General features: G+C 34.3%; 1 protein-coding gene across 2 annotated transcripts; it reads left to right on the forward strand.

Moving 5' to 3' along the window:
* The first annotated feature begins 2,855 nt into the window (after positions 1–2,855).
* LOC136027211 (GDP-L-fucose synthase-like) lies at positions 2,856–17,534 on the forward strand. Of its 2 annotated transcripts, XM_065704240.1 has the most exons (6): positions 2,858–3,038; positions 6,568–6,682; positions 8,961–9,089; positions 12,054–12,231; positions 14,754–14,915; positions 17,247–17,534. In XM_065704240.1, exons 1-6 carry the CDS (start codon positions 2,893–2,895, stop codon positions 17,477–17,479), a joined length of 963 nt encoding a protein of 320 aa, XP_065560312.1. In that variant the 5' UTR covers positions 2,858–2,892; the 3' UTR covers positions 17,480–17,534. The 2 variants fall into 2 exon arrangements, with proteins under 2 accessions (XP_065560311.1, XP_065560312.1); XM_065704239.1 differs by lacking the exon at positions 8,961–9,089 and having other exon boundaries at positions 2,856–3,038.
* Positions 17,535–19,232: the final 1,698 nt, after the last annotated feature.

A 19,232-nucleotide genomic window follows, 5' to 3' on the forward strand; every position in this document is an offset into this window, starting at 1 on the left:
GGTAAAAATTAATAAGGGAGTTTGGCAAGGTCCTGTATTGACTCCTATCATATTTAAATGTGTGCTTGCATCGTGCCTGCGTCCCCTTAAAAGTTCTGTTTTTTATGATAATATTGGTTTGCCTTCTGTTGCATATGCAAACGACGTTCTTCTTGTTCCCCGTTTCGCCGTGGATTGCTTTCCAATTTTACTATTTTAACCAATGAACTATGTAAGATTGGACTGTCAGTTAGTGTGTCTAAATGCAAGTTTATTTGTTTTAATAGCCCTTATGCGGTCGCTCCATTCGTTGCTGGGACTGCAGTTCTGCCATGCTCTTCATTAGTTAGTTGGCTTGGTCTCTGTTTCAGCCCAACACTTTCCACAACCTGTTCATCCCTAGTGAAACAAGCTGTGAAAAACCTACGCATCGCTTACGGAAAAATATCCCCAAAGAAAGCCATTACAACCGCAACGGTTTGTGCATGATTTATAACGCTTATTTTGCCCCTGTGCTTTTGTTTTATCAGGCATGGCTCATCTGTTTCGTAAGAAAGATTACCATGCTCTACGTGTGGCTTATTACAGATATTGCAAATTCCTCCTCTGGCTTCCTAGATGGCACCGAAATAAAAAAAAATAATTGCTCGATTTGGTTTAATAGATCTGCCTTCTCGGATTCGGTCTTCCAGCGATGATTTATGTAAAAAGACTATCAACTTTATTCACGTTTACAACCCTCTGCAGCCTTTTTTCCATATTGATACTGGTTAATTAGTCCATGTTGTCTTTTGTTAGTTTGAATTTTTTTTCTTCGCTGTTTATAATTTTATTTATTTATAATACTCTGTACTTTGTGTTTTTTCATACTTTTACAGGTACTACAGTTCATTCATTCATTCATTCATATTACCCTTGCATCTCTGATTAACGCCACGTTGACAAAGGCGATGCAGTAGAGTCTAACTGCCCTTAGGCAATCAGCTTACACATCCAAAGTGAATCACTGTTTTGCTTCAAGTCTCTCATTAGATGAGTTTTGCGATGAGATATTTCGCTTTAAATTGGAAGTGCTGAGAGATAATTTGATTAAACTATGTATTGATCTTTCTACTTTCTATATTTGTTATAAGGCTCTTTTTACATTATATATTGCATAAGAATGCGCTTGAATGTTTGATTGGTGTTCTTGAGAGAGATCAGCCTGAATATGGGACAAGGAATTCGTCATTAACTAGAAAGCCTGTTGGGTCTACAAGATCAGCACTTTCAGCTTGCCATGTTTTTTCTTCTAGATGGGAGTCCCTTCCTAATAATATAATTCAAGAGAAAGATAGGCTGGCTTTCCGTATGTCCCTTAGGCACCATTTTCTGTGTTTATGATTTAGTTTAAATAGAAAGAGTATGGATACAGCATAGAATAGTATAGTACAGGGTCTCAACTAATGATTTCTAATTTACTTGTTTTTCTTTTTCTTTTTGATATTTTTATGAGACACATTGATAAGTAATTTGTTTTGTAGTTCGAAAAAAGGCTGCACAAGCCATATGGCTTAGTGACAGATATTTCTATTATATATATATATATATATATATATATATATATATATATATATATATATATATATATATATATATATATATATATATATATATATATAATATATATATATATATATATATATATATATATATATATATATATATATATATATAAATATATATATATATATATATATATATAGAAATATATATAGATATATATATATATATATATATATATATATATATATATATATATATATATATATATATATATATATAATACATATATGTATATATACATATATATATATATATATATATATATATATATATATATATATATATATATATATATATATATATATATATATATATATATATATATATATATATATATATATATATATATATATATATATATATATATATATATATATATATATATATATATATATATATATATATATATATAATGAAAAAAGAAATCACCAATGCAACACCACAAACACAAATAGAAAAAAGACAGAAGGAGAAAAGGAAGACTGTTTTCCTACATTAGTAATTAATATAGATCTGTACTTGAATGAGGCCTTAACCCTACTTATCCATCCAATTACATGGGTCAAACAGCATAGCCACACACAATCAACCATAAAGAATAATCCATGGACCAGTCTAGTCGTAAGTAAGTATAAGTCGTCATTTACCAAATATTAAAAATAATAAAAAAAGACAAATAATTCAGAGGCAACAACCCAACACAAGGGCTCAACGAGAGAATACACACTTGCCTATAGGGTTTTGGCACTTTAAATTCCCCACCCAGGCAAGTGGCATGCCTACCATAAATTTCCCATGGGATCCCCGTTTAAGGTATCACTCCCAAAAATTAGCTTATCATACCTTGGTTCTGGCCCTCGTATATTTATGTTACAAATTCACAATCTATATTAATACTTAACAATTATTAAAAATTTTCCAGTATATCGAATTTTTTCAAATGATGCAATTGTGACATAGATATTATTCAAGGAAATGAATGTCTAAATCTGTGTTTAAGTGGCTATTTATTCCCAAAGGCAAAGTTACTGTTTTTTTTTACTGTTATAAACAAAATAGCTATTGCAAAATTGTGATCAGATTTATTTAGGGGAGGGGAGCTACACAGGACGTGGAAGGGGCCCGATGCTTTCCAATCATTTCTAATATATTAAAGGATATTTCAACTTTCGATTCTTTATCAAATGAACATTCCCTCGAGGTTTTTAAAATAATTCCTTCCATACGAAGTGGCCTTGTAAAAAAAAGTTTTCACAGAATTCTTGTGGCTTAAACAGTTTCTCGGCGCGAAAAATTCAAATTTTAGAAATGGCAACTAATTTGGAACTTAAGAAGGTGGTTGTAGTAACAGGTGGAACTGGACTCATTGGGTCAGCTCTAAGAGAAGTTGTAGGTGAAGAGGCATCTGATAGAGAAAAGTGGATATTCTTGGGCTCTCAGGATGGAGATCTTCGGTAAGTTAAAATGTATAACTCAAATTACTATGCTTGGCTACTACTGTTACTTATTTAAATTACTAGTAGCCTTAAGCTAATAAAGCCTACCAGTTACTGTTGCCTTCTTTTTGTTGGACTAATAAGCCTTCTGGACTCTACTTTGGCCTCCTTTTAGCTTCACAATTATTTTCAATCTGCAGATGATGATAGGCTGGGACTAAGTCTTGCTACCATCTGTCTCATGTAGGCTATTTGTCGATATTATTATGTCTTAGGAAAGGGAAGATACTTTTGAATTTATATGTTTTGCTGTTTTTTAGAAGGCTGGAGTTTTGCCTCACTGAAGATTTTTCCAATATGATTAGGCTACTTCCTGCTGGATATATTTATATTCAAAAATCAAGTGGTTCAAAAATACTAGAATAGAGTTGCAAAACTGCAATATGGATTGGCTTGTTTTTGCCATGTAAACTCCTCTTTTCTCAGGATTGAAGATGTACATTTGATTCTATAGTAAAGAATATTATCTGGCCTTGATGGAAATAAGGATGGTTGTTTTTGTAGGAACTCTTTTTCTGAATAGGTCTCTCAAAGTCTAGGCATTCAAAATAGGGTAAATTTGTTATAAAAGGAGATACTCTTCTGCTGGTCTGTTACTTCATTATATTTGATGCCTTGGTGACTAGGAATGCACTAGAGCTTGATGTTAATTAGACTATTTTGGAAACTGATTAATTTATTGCCTACTAACCTCATATCTATGTTTGTGGCACTCCAATGAATATTATCAGTTAAGGAAGGGTGCCTTTGCAGTCTGAGAGCAGTATTACTCTTTTGAAAGCTGGTAAATTAATATTGACATCCTTTAAAGCCCATTTTGTGGCTGATAGCTCTGCAGTAATGATGGAAGCATTATCAGGAAGTCTGTTTTTTTATATTCAGCAAAATACTTTGGATAACTGATGCAGAGCATATTTGCTACCATTTACCAAGCCATCAGCATAAATTTGGAGAGAGTCTAGTGCAAACTGGTCATTTTTTTCATGACAAAGTACCTGAATTTGGATTGGCAGGTAATTTTCTTTTGCATTGGTATTATTTCTACCAAAACATTTAGAGATGACATTTGCCATCCTAGAGGGATATAAAAATGTTAATAAACCACATGAGTTAATTTTCCAAGAGGGGACAAGCTTGTTAAATGTTTTTGTGACCTTATAGAGGTCAAACTATGCAAGATACAATCTGTGGTAAAAGTGAGAATAAAAATATCATGCTCATGATGCTAATGCATGTATCATGCTATAGTGTTTGATGATCAGCATATTCATTCTTTCTAAAATATACAATTTCTAAGGGAAACACTTTAATAAAGTAAAAGTAAGCATGTTCTAGTAAGTCTATCAATACTGTTACTAACAACTCACCACAGCACCAAGCTGCCTGAGGCCAACACAGCTATGTATGCTCCTCCTCCATCACAATCTATTTTAAGCCTCCCTCTTTACACCCTGCCAGGAAGTTCCCATTTCCTTCAAATCTTTCTTTATTTCATCCTTCCACCCCAACCTCAGACAATCTACTTTCCATTTAGCCCTAGAAAGTTAACCAAAAAGGACAATCTCTGCCAGTCTATCAACCTTTATCTATAGAACATACCCTAGCCCTTTCAATCTTTCTCTCATTATGGCCTTAGAAATCAGGATTGAACCACACATTTCATACAGCCTACTGTTTGAAATACAGACAGTCAGATGGGTACCCAGAACAATCTGTTGGCAATTTCTCTGGAAAACATCTAGCAATTCTTCACTGCTTTTGGAGCACCCTTGCTTCAGAGACATACTCGACAGTTATCATTACATAGCTTCCAATATTCTAATCTTGGCTTGCACACTTATCTTCCTGTTCTTCCAAACTTATTTGTAACTGTGAAAAAACGCCCTGAGCCCTTGCTATTCTACTTTTCACATTTTCACTGCTCCCACCATTTTTACTAATAATGTTACCAAGATAGGTGAAGCTGTCTACCTGATCAATCATTTGTTGCCCAATGTCATCTTTTCATCTTCTCTTGTTCCTAGACTTAGTGACTGAGTCTTCTTAATATTTATTTTCAAACCTATTCTAGCACCCTGAACTTGCTGAACCTCTGAAAAATCATTCATTTTGCCCACACTTTCATCTAAGATGCTTACATCATCAGCACAATCTAAGTGTAGGAGAGTTTTTCCTCTCCATTTGATTTTTTGGTCTGTTATTGCCTTTCCTTGCTTCTTAAGACAAAATCTGTAAAAATGATCCATATAAAGGGTGATTAAACACAACCCAGCTTAACTCCTGATTTAATACAGAACCAGCTGCTGACCTTGGTTCTTACCTTATCTGCAGCAATGCTATTCTTGTACATAGCACTAATCACTTAAATGTATTTCTCTAGTATACCATACAAGGATAAAACCTTTGCTAGAGCTCTTCTATTCACATAATCAAACACTTGTTCATAATGAATACAAGTGAAGACCAAAGGTGTTTGATTACTCAGGCACTTCTCAATTATTAACCTAAGAGTGAAAATCTGGTCAACACATCCTCTACCTTTTCTAAAACTGCACTGTTCTTTTCTTAAAACTTTGTCTAGAGCATCTCTCTGTCTAAACAGTATCGTATTACTAAGTAATTTGAAACCAACAGATACCAGAATAATGCCTTGATAATTACCTCATGCACTCTTATTACAAAAAAATTATTTAAGAATGACCCCTGAGCCACATTTAGCTTGAAGAGCAAGATATTGATAAGTGGCCAAACCCCCTCATATACATAGAAATTTCCGTTTGATTTAAGGTTTTAATGTTGCTCCTTACTTTCCATTTAAATAACTTATATTTTTAATTCATTTCTGATCATTTTTAAATAATGCTGGGAAATCCAGCATGCCCTTCATGGAAAATTCCCTTCTCCCATGAAAAATTCCTACGTGGAAGTATTCTCCCATGTAACCCCCTCCTTCCAACCCCCCTCACCAGAAAATCCCCCTGAAAATGTGTGTATACTTCCTAATAACCAATACTGTAGGTGAACTATAGACAAAGCTCATAACTTTCAGCCCTTCCTCCAGGGACTGTGGGTGATTAAGTCATCCTTAAAGACATAGTTATTAGATTTTTTTACTATGCTGGACAAAATGGCATTTTGATCTGGTGAAAGATATTGCTGATGTAGCATGCTCACTTTATCTAGGAATGGGACGTGGGACCATGAAATCAAACTGGTATTTTATCAACATGAGAAATATGTGTGAATAGTCACATAACTAGTAATTTGTTTACTCTCTGATTGAAAGAGTCAGCTTTGTTTGTCTTGCTTGTTAACCAATATGTCATAACCTTGATCCAATTTCATTTCTGCTTTACTTCTTTGTTTAGAAAAATATAAACTAGAAAAAAAGAATAGAAATAAAGGAAATTGTTTATGTAAAACACATCAGCTTTTTAAATTTGTTTTTTTCGATTGTTATTTTGTTTGTAATCGTTTTTACTTTTAGTGATGCAGAATCTACCCGAAAAATTTTCAAGAAGTATAAGCCAACTCATGTTATACATTTGGCTGCTAAAGTTGGTGGACTGTTCAACAACATGAAACACAATGCAGACTTTCTAGTAGGTTTCATTTTTCTTCTAATGTCAGTATACTTGCTACAAAAATTTAAATGTAAGTGCTTGGCTGGCTTTTGTGTTCCCTTAACATACCACCATGGTCTAGTATAGGTATTCCAGATGACACCTATCCAGGTGGTCATATGTTCAAGTTCCATTCATGATGAATTCTCATTAGACCTAAAATATTATATTATTTCTGTCTAAAAGAAAAAATTCTAACGGTTATGCAACACTATATTCACAGAAGTCATTAGGGGCTTCATTATTGGATTCCTTGTAAGCACAGTATGTTTGGATTACCTATGAGGGAAGACATCCTGCATTGAGCACTTACAAAATAGGTTTGTAAAATGGTGTAATTTGATTTGGAATGGTTTGTTAAGGGAGTTCATCTGTGATAACCTGTCTGTTGGCTCATTGAAAATGAAGTTAAGTAAGCTAAGTTTTGTGGAGAAGACTTGTGGACACAATGGTTGACTTTTAGCTTATATTTGCAAGTTTTTATGTAGTTAAAAACACACACATATATATATATATATATATATATATATATATATATATATATATATATTCACTGGTGGGACAAAGGGACACAACTACAATGGCGTGTAACTAATATGGCGCAAAAAAAGCTAAAAAAAAGAAAAAACCTGAAAAGAAAAAAACTTTTAAAAAAAGCAAAAAAAGAAGAAAAAAACTAAAAAACAAAAAAAAGCTGCAAAACTAAAAAAAGAAAAACTTAAAAAGAAACTATATCTATATATATATATAAATAAGTTGTTTGCGGGCATGTTTGTTTGTTTGTGGGTTTTCATATAACGTCATTATAAGTATATAATGCTTTTTATATGACATCATTATAAGATGACACTACAGACCGGGACACAGGGAATATACAACTACAACGGGGACGCCGGGGGCACAAGGGGATATATAAATGACGACTGGGACACAGGGAATGTTTGATTTGCAATCACCATTAACAAAGCTCAAGGGCAATCATTAGAATAATGAGGTATAGATCTGAATATGGATTGTTTTCCCCATGGACAATTATATATTGCATGTTCAAGAGTCGGCAAGCCTGACAATCTATTTATATGCACAGACAATGGCACAGCAAAGAATGTTGTATATTCGCAAGTTTTACGTAGTTAAAAACATATATATATCTATCTATATTCACAGGTGGGACACAGGGACACAACTACAATGTCGCGTAACGACTTATGCGCGCGGGGGGCTTGGGGGGTGGCGCGAAGCGCCACCCTAACAGCTAGTAAGATAATAATTCAGGGTTTGTTTTCGAAAAATGGCTATTTCAAGCCCAAATGACGAACCTGGTCCTGTGGTGGTGCAGTGGATTTGACCTTAGCTTGGTAACACGGGACCCAGAGATCGAATCAGGCTGCAGGAATGCACTGCAGGGCCGACGCAAGGTCCTTAGTAGTCAAGAAGTGTCGTTAATTCTTAAATAATAATAATAAATGACGAACCTGATTCGGCTTGTGAAACACTTAACGTGAATCTATGCGTAGTCCCAAAGGCGGATCTAGAGCAAAATTTTGTTGAGGAATGTGACAAGGGCGCCAATAATTGACCAAATTGAGAAGCTTATTTTTAAATAAGAAAAAATAAATGAGGGTGCCAGAAAAATTTTGGGGGTCTCCCTGTATCCTTTCGTGGGTGGTCCCGATGTAAGGGCAAGTAATCATTAGAGGTGATGTATTCAACAGAAAAGATTCAAGTCACTCTATCTACGTGACTAAGCTCACAGGTTTGAACGCAACCAGTTTTATAATGTCAGTAGGAAGGTCCAAAAAACGAAAATGTGCGATTATTACAAATTATTACACCGAGAGTACGGCCGGAAAGATTAACTTCACAATGGGTGAAAATCAAATGGGTGGACCATCAAATGAGACAAGACCAGTACGGGCAGCTAAATTGTCTGAAGTAATCAAAATTCAAAATGAAGAAGAAAGACAATTGCGAAGATGCGCAACAGCAAGTATCAAAACGTGTCAAAAATGAAAATGAAGAGCAAAGAAATGGGCAGTTAGAAGATATGCGAAAACAAGAATTAGATCATGTCAAAAATGAAAGTGAAGAGCAAAGACACATATGTTTATAAGACAACCTGCACCGAGAATATGGTCGTAAAACGTAACAAAGCGAAAAGACTTTCCTTCTGCACTCTAACTATTAGTACTTGATTTTATTTTATTTTCTGCCTCTCTGTACAATGAACCTATTATAATTTGTATGTTGTTTATAGAGAGAAAATATATTGATTAACGACAATGTCATTCATGCAAGCTTTGAATTTGGAGTGAAGAAGGTTGTCTCGTGCCTTTCAACGTGCATTTTTCCCAATAAGACGGCTTATCCAATTGATGAAACTATGGTAGGATATCTTACTTTGAATTGTGCTTACTTTAATTAATTGTAAGAAGGGTTTCCCGAAAAAAAAATCACAGAAAAGTAAAGAATCGTATTAAAGCCTAAATGAAGCAGAAATAATCCTACGATTAAGTGCATCTTCATAGCAAACAAAGATAACAGGTACTGCAATAGATGACTAGAAGAATCCTAAAATGAACTAATAACTTATTGAAACATTAAAACTAAGAGAAATTACCCCAAACAAGAGCAGTTCTATAACCCCCTTAAATTTTCTAAAGGTTTGGATGTTATTTGCACTTCGATGAAGACGATTTGTTTTTTTTTAGTTGTTCTTTAATATGAAAAAAAACAAGTTTTTTTAACTGAAAGTAAGGAGCAACAGTAAGAATAAAAACGAACAGAAATTACTCCGTATATGAAAGGGGCTGTTCCCTCCTCAACGCCTCGCTCGTTGCGCTAAAGTTTGACTCTTTCTCTCAAATCTACTTTTTAAAACAGTGAAAAACGATCACCCCTGAGAAGAAGAAAAAATTAAAAAAATAAACACTGTGCGCGTTTATCATGATTCTTCTTCTGGCAAAAAATATGAAATTCCACATTTTTGTAGATAGGAGCTTGAAAATTCTACAGTAGGGTTCTCTGATGCGCTGAATGCGATGGTGTGATTTTTATTAAGATTCTATGACTGTTAGGGGGTGTTTGCCCGTATTTTCCAAAATAAGGCAAATTTTCTCAGGCTCATAACTTTTGATTAGTAAGACTAAATTTGGTGTAACTTATATATTTTAAATAAGCATAAAAATCCGATTCTTTCGAGGTATCTATTAGTATCAAAATCCCATTTTTCTAAGTTTCGTTTACTATAGAGCCGGATCGCTCCTTACTACAGTTCGTTACCATGAACTGTTTGATAATATCAACAGAAAACACAAAAGAAAAAATATTGCAAGCCTAATCAAGGTTTACAAATAAAAGTGTTGCTTCCAAACCCCCGATCTCACTCGAACTCTTTAAATTAATTTGAGTGTTATTTGTGTTCTATTGAAAACAAAATGTATTTTGAACCGTAAAAATTAGAATCTTAAGTTGTAATTTAAGTGTTAGACAAATTTTTGATATTTACTCAAAACGTTTGATCAGAAATAACTTTGTGCAATCGTTTTGAATAACATTCTTACGAAAGAATTTTGTAATGACCAGAAAGGGCTATTGCTCACACCAATCGGATTTTTTTTTTGCTAAAGAATTTTGGAATGGCCGGAAAGGGCTATTATTCCTATAAATTGGAAATCTGCACAATCTTTCGTCTTCCGCTGGTCTGAAGCCCTGACCCTCATCCTGCAGTCACGCTTGAATATATACATATCTTAATCACCATTATATTAAAAGAATCTTTGTAAGTAATATTTTTTTCAAATATATCTTTATTTGTTCTAATAAACGTATGTCAAGATCATTTGTAAGAAAGCTTTTATTATGTTTTGTTAAAAAACAAATCGGATTTCCTGGGCCATTTCAGCAAGATTTGCTTCTTTATTTTCTGTCTGAATTCAGGTCTTTCTGACCCTGAAATTTTAGTTAAGATGTGCACATGGTCCGAAATTCTAAAGCAGACCAGTGTTAAAAAAAAAAAAATTCCTGTGCTAAGAATCGCAACAATCACAATTTTCATTCAAAATGTATCGTATTCCTTATGTTCCCCTTATTCTAGTCTACTTACAAAGAAAGTTTCAAGTCAATTGAAGCAAATTAATGTTTTATCCATTTTTTAATTTCATGAATGAGTACAGCCCTTTCTTTCCCTCTTGGGTTCATTTGGCCAAGTATGTATGCCTAGTAAGTTGCAAGCTGGTGGTAGAACAAATAAATTCAGGCCTCATTAGGGTGTTCAGAATCAACACAGCAATGTCTCCCATAACTTTTATTTTCATAGAAACTCTCTTGTTTTTGTCAACGTTGTCTGTACCTTTAAGGCAATCTCAGAAAACAAAATTTGAGGATCCAGTTTCAGGCATCACAAATTGATATGCCCAATCTTTATAACTTTGGGCCTTTTTTCTGAAGACTGCATGGGTCGCACTGCCTTCAGAGGAATTTCTTTTTGTGTTAGCCTTTTCGACTAAAATTTCTATCTTGAAATTTTGACGTGACGCCATTTTTAGCTGGGATTGACTGCATGGGTGACAATTAGTTTGGAAGGGGTGTAGTTGTCCTCCAGTTACTTATATATCTTAAAAAAGCACTGTGACTTGTGACCTTCACTCAAATGGGCCTTATTCGAAGACATTACTGCTGGTGGTTTTATACGATCACTTCTGGTAAAAAAAAAAGATGAAAGAAAGTGAACTCGCACCGTAGAGACGAAAAACACAAAATCTCATATCTTTGTAATTTTGAGCCAAAAAATTCTGTTAGGCGTTTTTGATTATCCAGAATTAGTTTTCACAATTTTTATTAAGACTGAATTAATTTTTACGGGTTTTGCACTCTTTTGTGAAATTATGTGAATTTATTGATGCTATTAAATTTTGGTTGATACTATATTTGAGAAAAATGGAGATTTTTTATGTGCATATAGTTTTCATAGTTTGGTTGTCAGAGTTTCCATTAGTATTTAGACGGGTTGTTCTTGACTTACAGTTCGTTATCACGGACTGTTTAATATTTATAAGTATCTAACCCCCCTCCCTCCCGTATTCCGTGTGCAGTCTCAGTCTAAAGTTTATATTAAATTAAATATGGGCATAGTAAATGCATGCAAAAAAGTCAATGTTGTTTTATGCTTTCTTGTTTTTTTCCTTTAAAATGATGTTTTTTTAAGCGTTTTGGCGTTTTACAGGCATTTTTGATTATTCTAGCTTTTGGTAATAATCATGAAATAGAAGTTAACACTATAGTTTTTGCATGTTAAGAAGATTTGAGTTGTACTTGTGATCCTTTTAATACAAATTATTTTGTTTTTCAGGTGCATAATGGACCACCTCACCCATCAAATTTTGGCTATAGTTATGCAAAGCGGCTGATTGACGTTCAAAATAGAGCTTATCATGAGCAGTATGGTTGTATGTTTACTTCTGTGGTTCCAACCAACGTTTTCGGCCCAAATGACAATTACAACTTGAATGATGGACACGTAATTCCTGGTACAGTTAAAAAAGGAATACCTTACCATTTGCTGTTACTCCCTTTACTTATGCTATCTATTTTTTATAGCCCGATTCTAATTTCTATATTCAACTCTTCCCTGGAAGACAGGGGTGTTAAAAATAAGTTCTGGTTCAATGCTCGTGTATCCTTTTTTTTCTCGTGTCTCACTCTAGGAATGTTTTCTCGTTTCTCACTCTAGGAATTGTAGACTATCCTACGGTATCTTCTCTTACTGTATTTTCTTTGCTGTCGCATGTTGCTGTTGCCAGTTTCTTGCTTTTGCTCTATCCCTCCCCCTCTCCTCTTCCAATAAATATGGAAAGCTAAAACTCAGACTGGAAACTTTTTTCAACTGATTAAGGGTATTGTGTCCGTGGTGCTAGGAAGTTTTTACCCCTGTAAGAACCAAGGTTAAGTTATTAACGTCCGATTGTTTTTGGCCTCCTACTATGTTTGCGCCCTTCCTCCCTTTCCTCTTTCAGCTTAAATTGTCAATTTTTTCGTGAAACTGGCTTGAATACTAAGCTTGAACAGCTTTTTCCTATTTTAATTTTCCTCACGAACTTCTTCTGCTTCTTAGCTCTGTCAAAGGAGTTTACGATGATCATGTAAATATTTTCTTGACTTATCGTTGAAGTTTTAGTTTTCCTTACCTGAAAAAGAAAAGAAAAACGGGCGTTTTTCGACGACGAGAATTAAACTTTAGGCTGTGAAGAGTTAATTCTTCAGTATAAACTGCGTCTCATTGATTTGTCCTTGATCAGATCCTAGTGTACTAAACTTTATGCACATTTGACAGTATAGAACCAAAGGCCTTTATATCATAGTAGGCCTTTATATCATAGTAGGCCTTTATATCATAGTAGGCCTTTATATCACCTTCATATAAAAGAAAAATACGCTAAGAGACATGTTCTTAGATCTGAGTTCTTTATTTAACAATAAATTTCATAAAAAACACTACTTCATGGCAATCTCCCCCAGAAGGCTTCATGGCCGAGAAGGAACAGGGCAAAAAATACGAATTTGCCTATTAGTTAAGAAGGGCACTCAATGTTGCCTACCTATTTAGCTGCGCATACCAACAATACTCATATAAAAATGACAGTTACCCTAGGATTTTTATCATCCATTCCTATCACCTACATCAATACAAATAATTCCTTTCCTATGTACCACACAAGGGATGGAAATATTCATACCGAAATTTCCTATCCTAAAAATATATCCAGGAATATTTTCTTGCCTCAAGCGGGATGAAGTTCCATAAGAATTGAGATGCATCATCTGAAACTTCTTTACTAGGACTTTGCTTTAAGAGAATGTTCTTCACCCAGTGCCTCCTTCATTTTTGCGTAAATCTCAAGTGGTTCTGACGGCACTCGTCCCTCTTGCTACTGATGCAACTCGTGCTGATTAAAAATTGTCTTTGATTTCCTGGCCAACCTACTATTCCCAGTCAACCAACGTTTCAACATTTTTCATCACTGCTATTCTGTAAGTATGGATTATTAGACACAAATTATGCTATTTTAAGCCATGTTGAAGGACCTTTTCTTCATGCTAAATTTGCTATGTTTTCTTTTATCGTAGTTCCTGCCTGGTCTTCTGTAGATCATTCCCTGGTGAGTGGTGGGTATCAACTGGATTGTCATATAAAGTTCTTTATACTACTCCTGCCCACAAGTAGCCTGATGAACGCTATTAGTGTGAGTAAGGGTACAGTAATTGCCTCATCTATTGCAGGTAGCGCATCGAATGTGCTATTCTTAAATGTCGTAAATTTCAACTCCTAGAATTTCAAGAAAAAAATTTACTTTGAATTTTCCAAAAATACTGTTGATTGGAAAATTCTTTTAAAACTGTTGTTACTGTTTACTCTCATTTATGCAGAAAGACTGTTTTCTATCAAATAATATAGCTTAACAGTGTATCTGCCATTGAGGAAGAAAAATTAAGACCTTTAAGAATTTTTTTTTATACTTTGGGTCTGTAGGTATGTATACATGACGTTCTTCTGAGGGTACACAGCTCCATTTTTTTTTTTAAACGGTAAATTAGGAATAAACTAGCTACAAAGCTCATTGGAAGACATACATAAAATAACTGAAGGGTATTCTCGTTTGAGAACATCACAAACTTACTAACTTGGGCGTCATAATGAGAAGTAATCGCTTTACCTACAATTTGTATAACGTCATAACATATATTCAGAGCTTAAGATTAGTAATTGGCTGGGAATTCTAGAAACTTACCAATTGCATTGGTAGGTCGTAGGTAAAGTTGTATAAACCATGATATGCTGGGAAGGGAGGTTGGGGTACAGTCCCAAAGCTTCTTCTCCCCCTCAACTTTGAGTTACTGTAGAATGCCGTCAGTATGTGTAGAGTAGAGTATGGGGATGCTAAGCTTAGGGTAGTAGTACGTTTGAAAATGGAAGATATAGTACTAATTCTGTTGTTATGACATAGTAGTTTTAAGCAATTAACCTTGAAAATGTCCTATTATCTCATTCTAGGATTGATACACAAAGCCTATCTTGCCAAGAAAGAAAATAGAGCCCTGTCAGTATTTGGTACTGGGAAGCCAAGGCGTCAGTTCATTTACTCTTATGATCTAGCTCGACTGTTCATTTGGGTTCTCAGAAATTATAATAGCGTAGAACCCATAATTTTATCAGGTATTTTAAGCTTTTTTGTTGCTCGTTTCTCAAGTTTTGTGTGGTCACGTAAGCAAAAATCTTTCGATTTGAAACGTAATAAAAATCTTAATTACTTCTCACCGAGTTTTAACATAGCTTGCGTTTCTGCAGTCCCCACTAAGCCAAGATACATATCAGTTCACTTATTAGAAGTACGAGGCGTTTTATTACTCCGGGTCTCAGTTATGCTTAAAATCTTCCAGGGGATATAGGTGCTACTGGAAATTTTCTGTGTGTTGGTCTCATCTTCAACTAAGCCCTACATGACCAATTTTATTGCCCAGCTAATACTACATCTCAGCTTAAAGGAAAATTCGTATGGAAAACGGAACTTGTGTCTATCCCAAGCCGCCAATACTTCGGTCCAACAAATATAGAAGATATGGTAGATTTTTTAACAAGCTGTAGATGCTTCAACCACAAAGAATTGATTCAAGGACAAGTGGCTTGGAGAAACACATCAGTGCTGCTTCTCCAGTTCTTATGAATTCTTGAGAGCAAATTGATGACCTTTCCAGTTCTCTCGGCTTTCATGGATCTTTTTGTTGGGTCTGGCATGATAATGAATTCGATCTAGGGTTTTACGATATGAGATTTCTGGCTGAGGATGTTTTTTAATACCACGGTCTTCTCTGCTAAATCCCTTATAGTTCTTGTATTTCTTTACAACTAATCTCTACATAGCCACTCTAGAGATATGGAAAGTAGTTCGCAGCTGAATGAGCTGGTCACTTTTTCCAAGACTAACGCCCGTGGTAATGTCAGTCACAGTTCTTTCAAAGTTCAATTCCATCAGTTCAGCAAACCATAATTTGCTGAGAACCTATCTTATGAGGACGTGTCCTCTGGTTGCGTAAGAATAACCTATGACATATCTGTTACAAACAGATGAACATCCAGGTATTTACTATCGCCTCTGATCACTGCGGCTGCGACCCTGATGGCGTCTTTATTTTCGTCCATTGGTCGCTGTTTCCTGACTTTGAATAATGCTTGTTGGGATTCATCTTCTGATGTACTTTGAAGGGTTTTCACATTTGTCTTCCTGTTGACTTCATTTAGAATAATTTCGTCTTCCAGCCTGTCCTAAATCATTTTTTCTCGTAAATCAGTAACTATCTGGCTTTTCATTGGACTCTCCAGACGTTCACTTCGAACAATGTTCATAACTGTTCTGATAATATGGATGATCATTGAATTATACTCATTCAATTATATCGCAAAACTGAAAATTAACAAGTGAAAGAACATATGCTAGTTCTATTCCATGGAATTTAACTGCATCTAGCCTGTTGTTGAAAACCGAGTGGGTGGTGCCTGGCTAAAGGATTTAGTTGTGAAAAGTTCTTATTATTAAATTGTTATAGCAAAGTAAGGGCCATCAGCTTGTATTAATTTCTTGAATAAATTTAATAGCTTTTACTCCTTATTTGTTTTGGTCTAATTGGTGGCAAAAGCTGATCAAGTCATTGATTTTCTATTTTAGACGAAGACGAGACGAAATAATTTATATTCGAATTGGTTATTCTTTTAATTTCTGTTGGCTGTAGATTTCACTGACTATATGACTATTTTTGTTTGCTTTAGTTCTTAACTAGTTTTTTTTTTAATGTTGTTAAAAAAGACCACAAAGTTCTTAGTTGGCTAAATACTACACTCTGGTTTTAAATTTCTTGTCATTTTCTTTTTTTAACTTGGAAATTACCAAATTATTAATAATAGTAATAATTATTATCTAAAGGAATCAATAGTTGCCAGTGCTAGATTCTATTCCAAGAGCCTTCATTGTCATTTAGCACTCGTCAAAAAAACGATTATGCGATGTCAGCGTGAAGTATTACGTTTTAGCAAAGTCTACCTACACTATTAAGTTTTCTTTTGCCAAATCAATTCTCTTCAGCTATGAACTTCAGCTCTTCAGCTTCATGGTATACGAACTTGTTGAGGACCATAACAAAAAAAAAAAAAAATGAAAATGAAAAAGAGATAATAAAAAAAAAAGAAAGAGAAAACACGGGTAATTACAACAAATTGAATAAAAATTTGGAGGATTATAATCAAAGTTGTAATAATTGTCTGAATAAAAGCATTTTTTGTATCTTGTTATCCGTAAGAGCTGGTCATATCAGTATGTTTTATTATAGCATTGCGTAATGAGAGGTCTTCAATGTTTATATTGCTCATGTTTGCTGAAATCTATTCATTGGTTAGTATTTTCGGGTTAATTTTCCAGAGACTTCCAGAGACTGTTTTATTCTTACCCTTTTTAACTTTTTTATTACCTGTTTTTAGCGTAACCGTCTCTTTCAGTTGGAGAAGAAGAGGAGGTTTCAATCGCTGAAGTCGCTGACATGATAGCTAAGGCAGCAGGAATTGATTCTGTAATTTACGATACAACTAAGTCGGACGGTCAGTTTAGAAAAACTGCATCAAATGCTAAGCTTAGAAGTCTCCTACCAGATTTTAAATTTACCCCTTTAGAAGTTTCAGTTACGGAATCAGTGAATTGGTTTTTTAGTAATTATGAAAAAGCTAGAAAGTAATATTTCTTTGTTTTATTTTTGTACTGGGAGAATTAAAGTTGTTTTGCTGTTGGTATATGTGTGAATATTTTTTTGTTAAAGGACCATATCTTACAGTTAAAATAAATAGTAAATCATTTATATTTGTTCTGCATAAGATACATCCACAACATTGTTCAAAAGAAGAAATACAATTTTACTTTTGGATTTATTAGCATAAACTTCCTATCCCTTTTGCTATGGATTATTTTGACGGAATCTATCCCAAAGAACACGGCAAAGGCATTGAAATAGTAAGGAATCAAATAGGAAAGTAAAAGTCTCCTAGACTTGGATTTTGTTGAGGATTTGAGCATCTTAGATAAAAACATTTGCAAAACGAATGATTTTTTGAAGATTTTGAGAGCTCAGAACTCAAGAATAGGTTGGAAAATAAATGTTGAGAAGACTCATTCGCTTTTTCTTGGGAATAAGTGAAGGTGAAGAGGTGATGGTATCGAGAAGATCGATCAAGTGGATAGTTTCAATTGCCCAGGTAGTATTATTAGGAGGGAAAGTGGATGCAGTGAATATATTACAAGTAGAATAGCCAAGGCCTGTTTTTTTTTCTCATACAGTTGGAAAAGTTTGGAAGAATTGGAAGATAAATTCACGAGCCAAGATTAGAATAATGCAAGATACACTGATGACAGTGGTCAAGCATGATTCTGAAACATGGACGCTCCGAAAGACAGTGAAGGATTTATTCCAGAGGTAATTTTCTACAGGTCTTTTGGGTACAGACTGTTCCTATTTCAAATAGTAAGCTGTACAAAAATATGGTTCTATTCCACTTTTTGGGGCTGCAATGCAAGAAAGGTCGAGAGAGTTAGTACAAGTTCTACGGAAGAAAGATTACAGATTGCCAAAGATCGCCCTTTTTGGCCAACCATCTAGGGCCAAGCAAAAACCACGTCGTCCCCGGATCGGGTTGGAGGAGGTCGTAAGGAAGCGTTTAAGGGAGATTGAAACTTCTTGTGAGGTTGTAAGGAATGAGAATTTAAACAGAATAGGATGCGGGAGAAGTGTGCATAGCTGTTTGGGTCTAAGGTTGCTTGGTGGTGCAGTGAGTTGTTAGTAATAGTAGCAGTTGTAGTTGCAGTACTTAGTATAATTTGCGTGTGCTAAACATTTATGGGTTAAAAAAATTTATTCCGTTTTTTTTTTCTTATTTTGTAAGAGAAAGACCTCGAACCTAAGAATTCTGTACTGGAAGAAATTATTGTCGATTATGCAGGAATTGTGGCGTATTCAATTTTATATGCTAATTACAAATATGATTCTTTGTTCGTTGCACAAGAAACATTTCCAGAAAAAAGTTTTTTTGTGCAAAAGCTCAGGTAGAAAGAAATATGAACGTATTTTGGAATTTATCATTAATAAAACATCTCAAACAATTTAACTATCGAGGCCGAAACAGTCCAAATTCCACGGACACTAAAGCGATTGTTCAAAGATGCTAAACCAACCAATTTAAATTATAAAAACTCAAAAAATGTAGTAAAAAGTGTACTTGTTTCAACCAAAACTCATTTGAGGGAAAAAAACATTCAGGGATTAACTTTATGTCTAAATGCAATATTTTATATAGTACAGATACACTAAGCCACGATGTTTCATATTGTCTCCTTGATTTTTTTTCTTTTCTTTTTTTACCTTCCAACTGAAGAAATTGCCTCAGGTAAGGTAATCACTTTGCCTTATTATAACTTTTTTAAAACATATTTAGCCTTTT

The sequence above is a fragment of the Artemia franciscana genome, chromosome 5 (genome assembly GCF_032884065.1).
Source record: "Artemia franciscana chromosome 5, ASM3288406v1, whole genome shotgun sequence".
Classification (NCBI taxonomy): Eukaryota; Metazoa; Arthropoda; class Branchiopoda; order Anostraca; family Artemiidae; genus Artemia; species Artemia franciscana.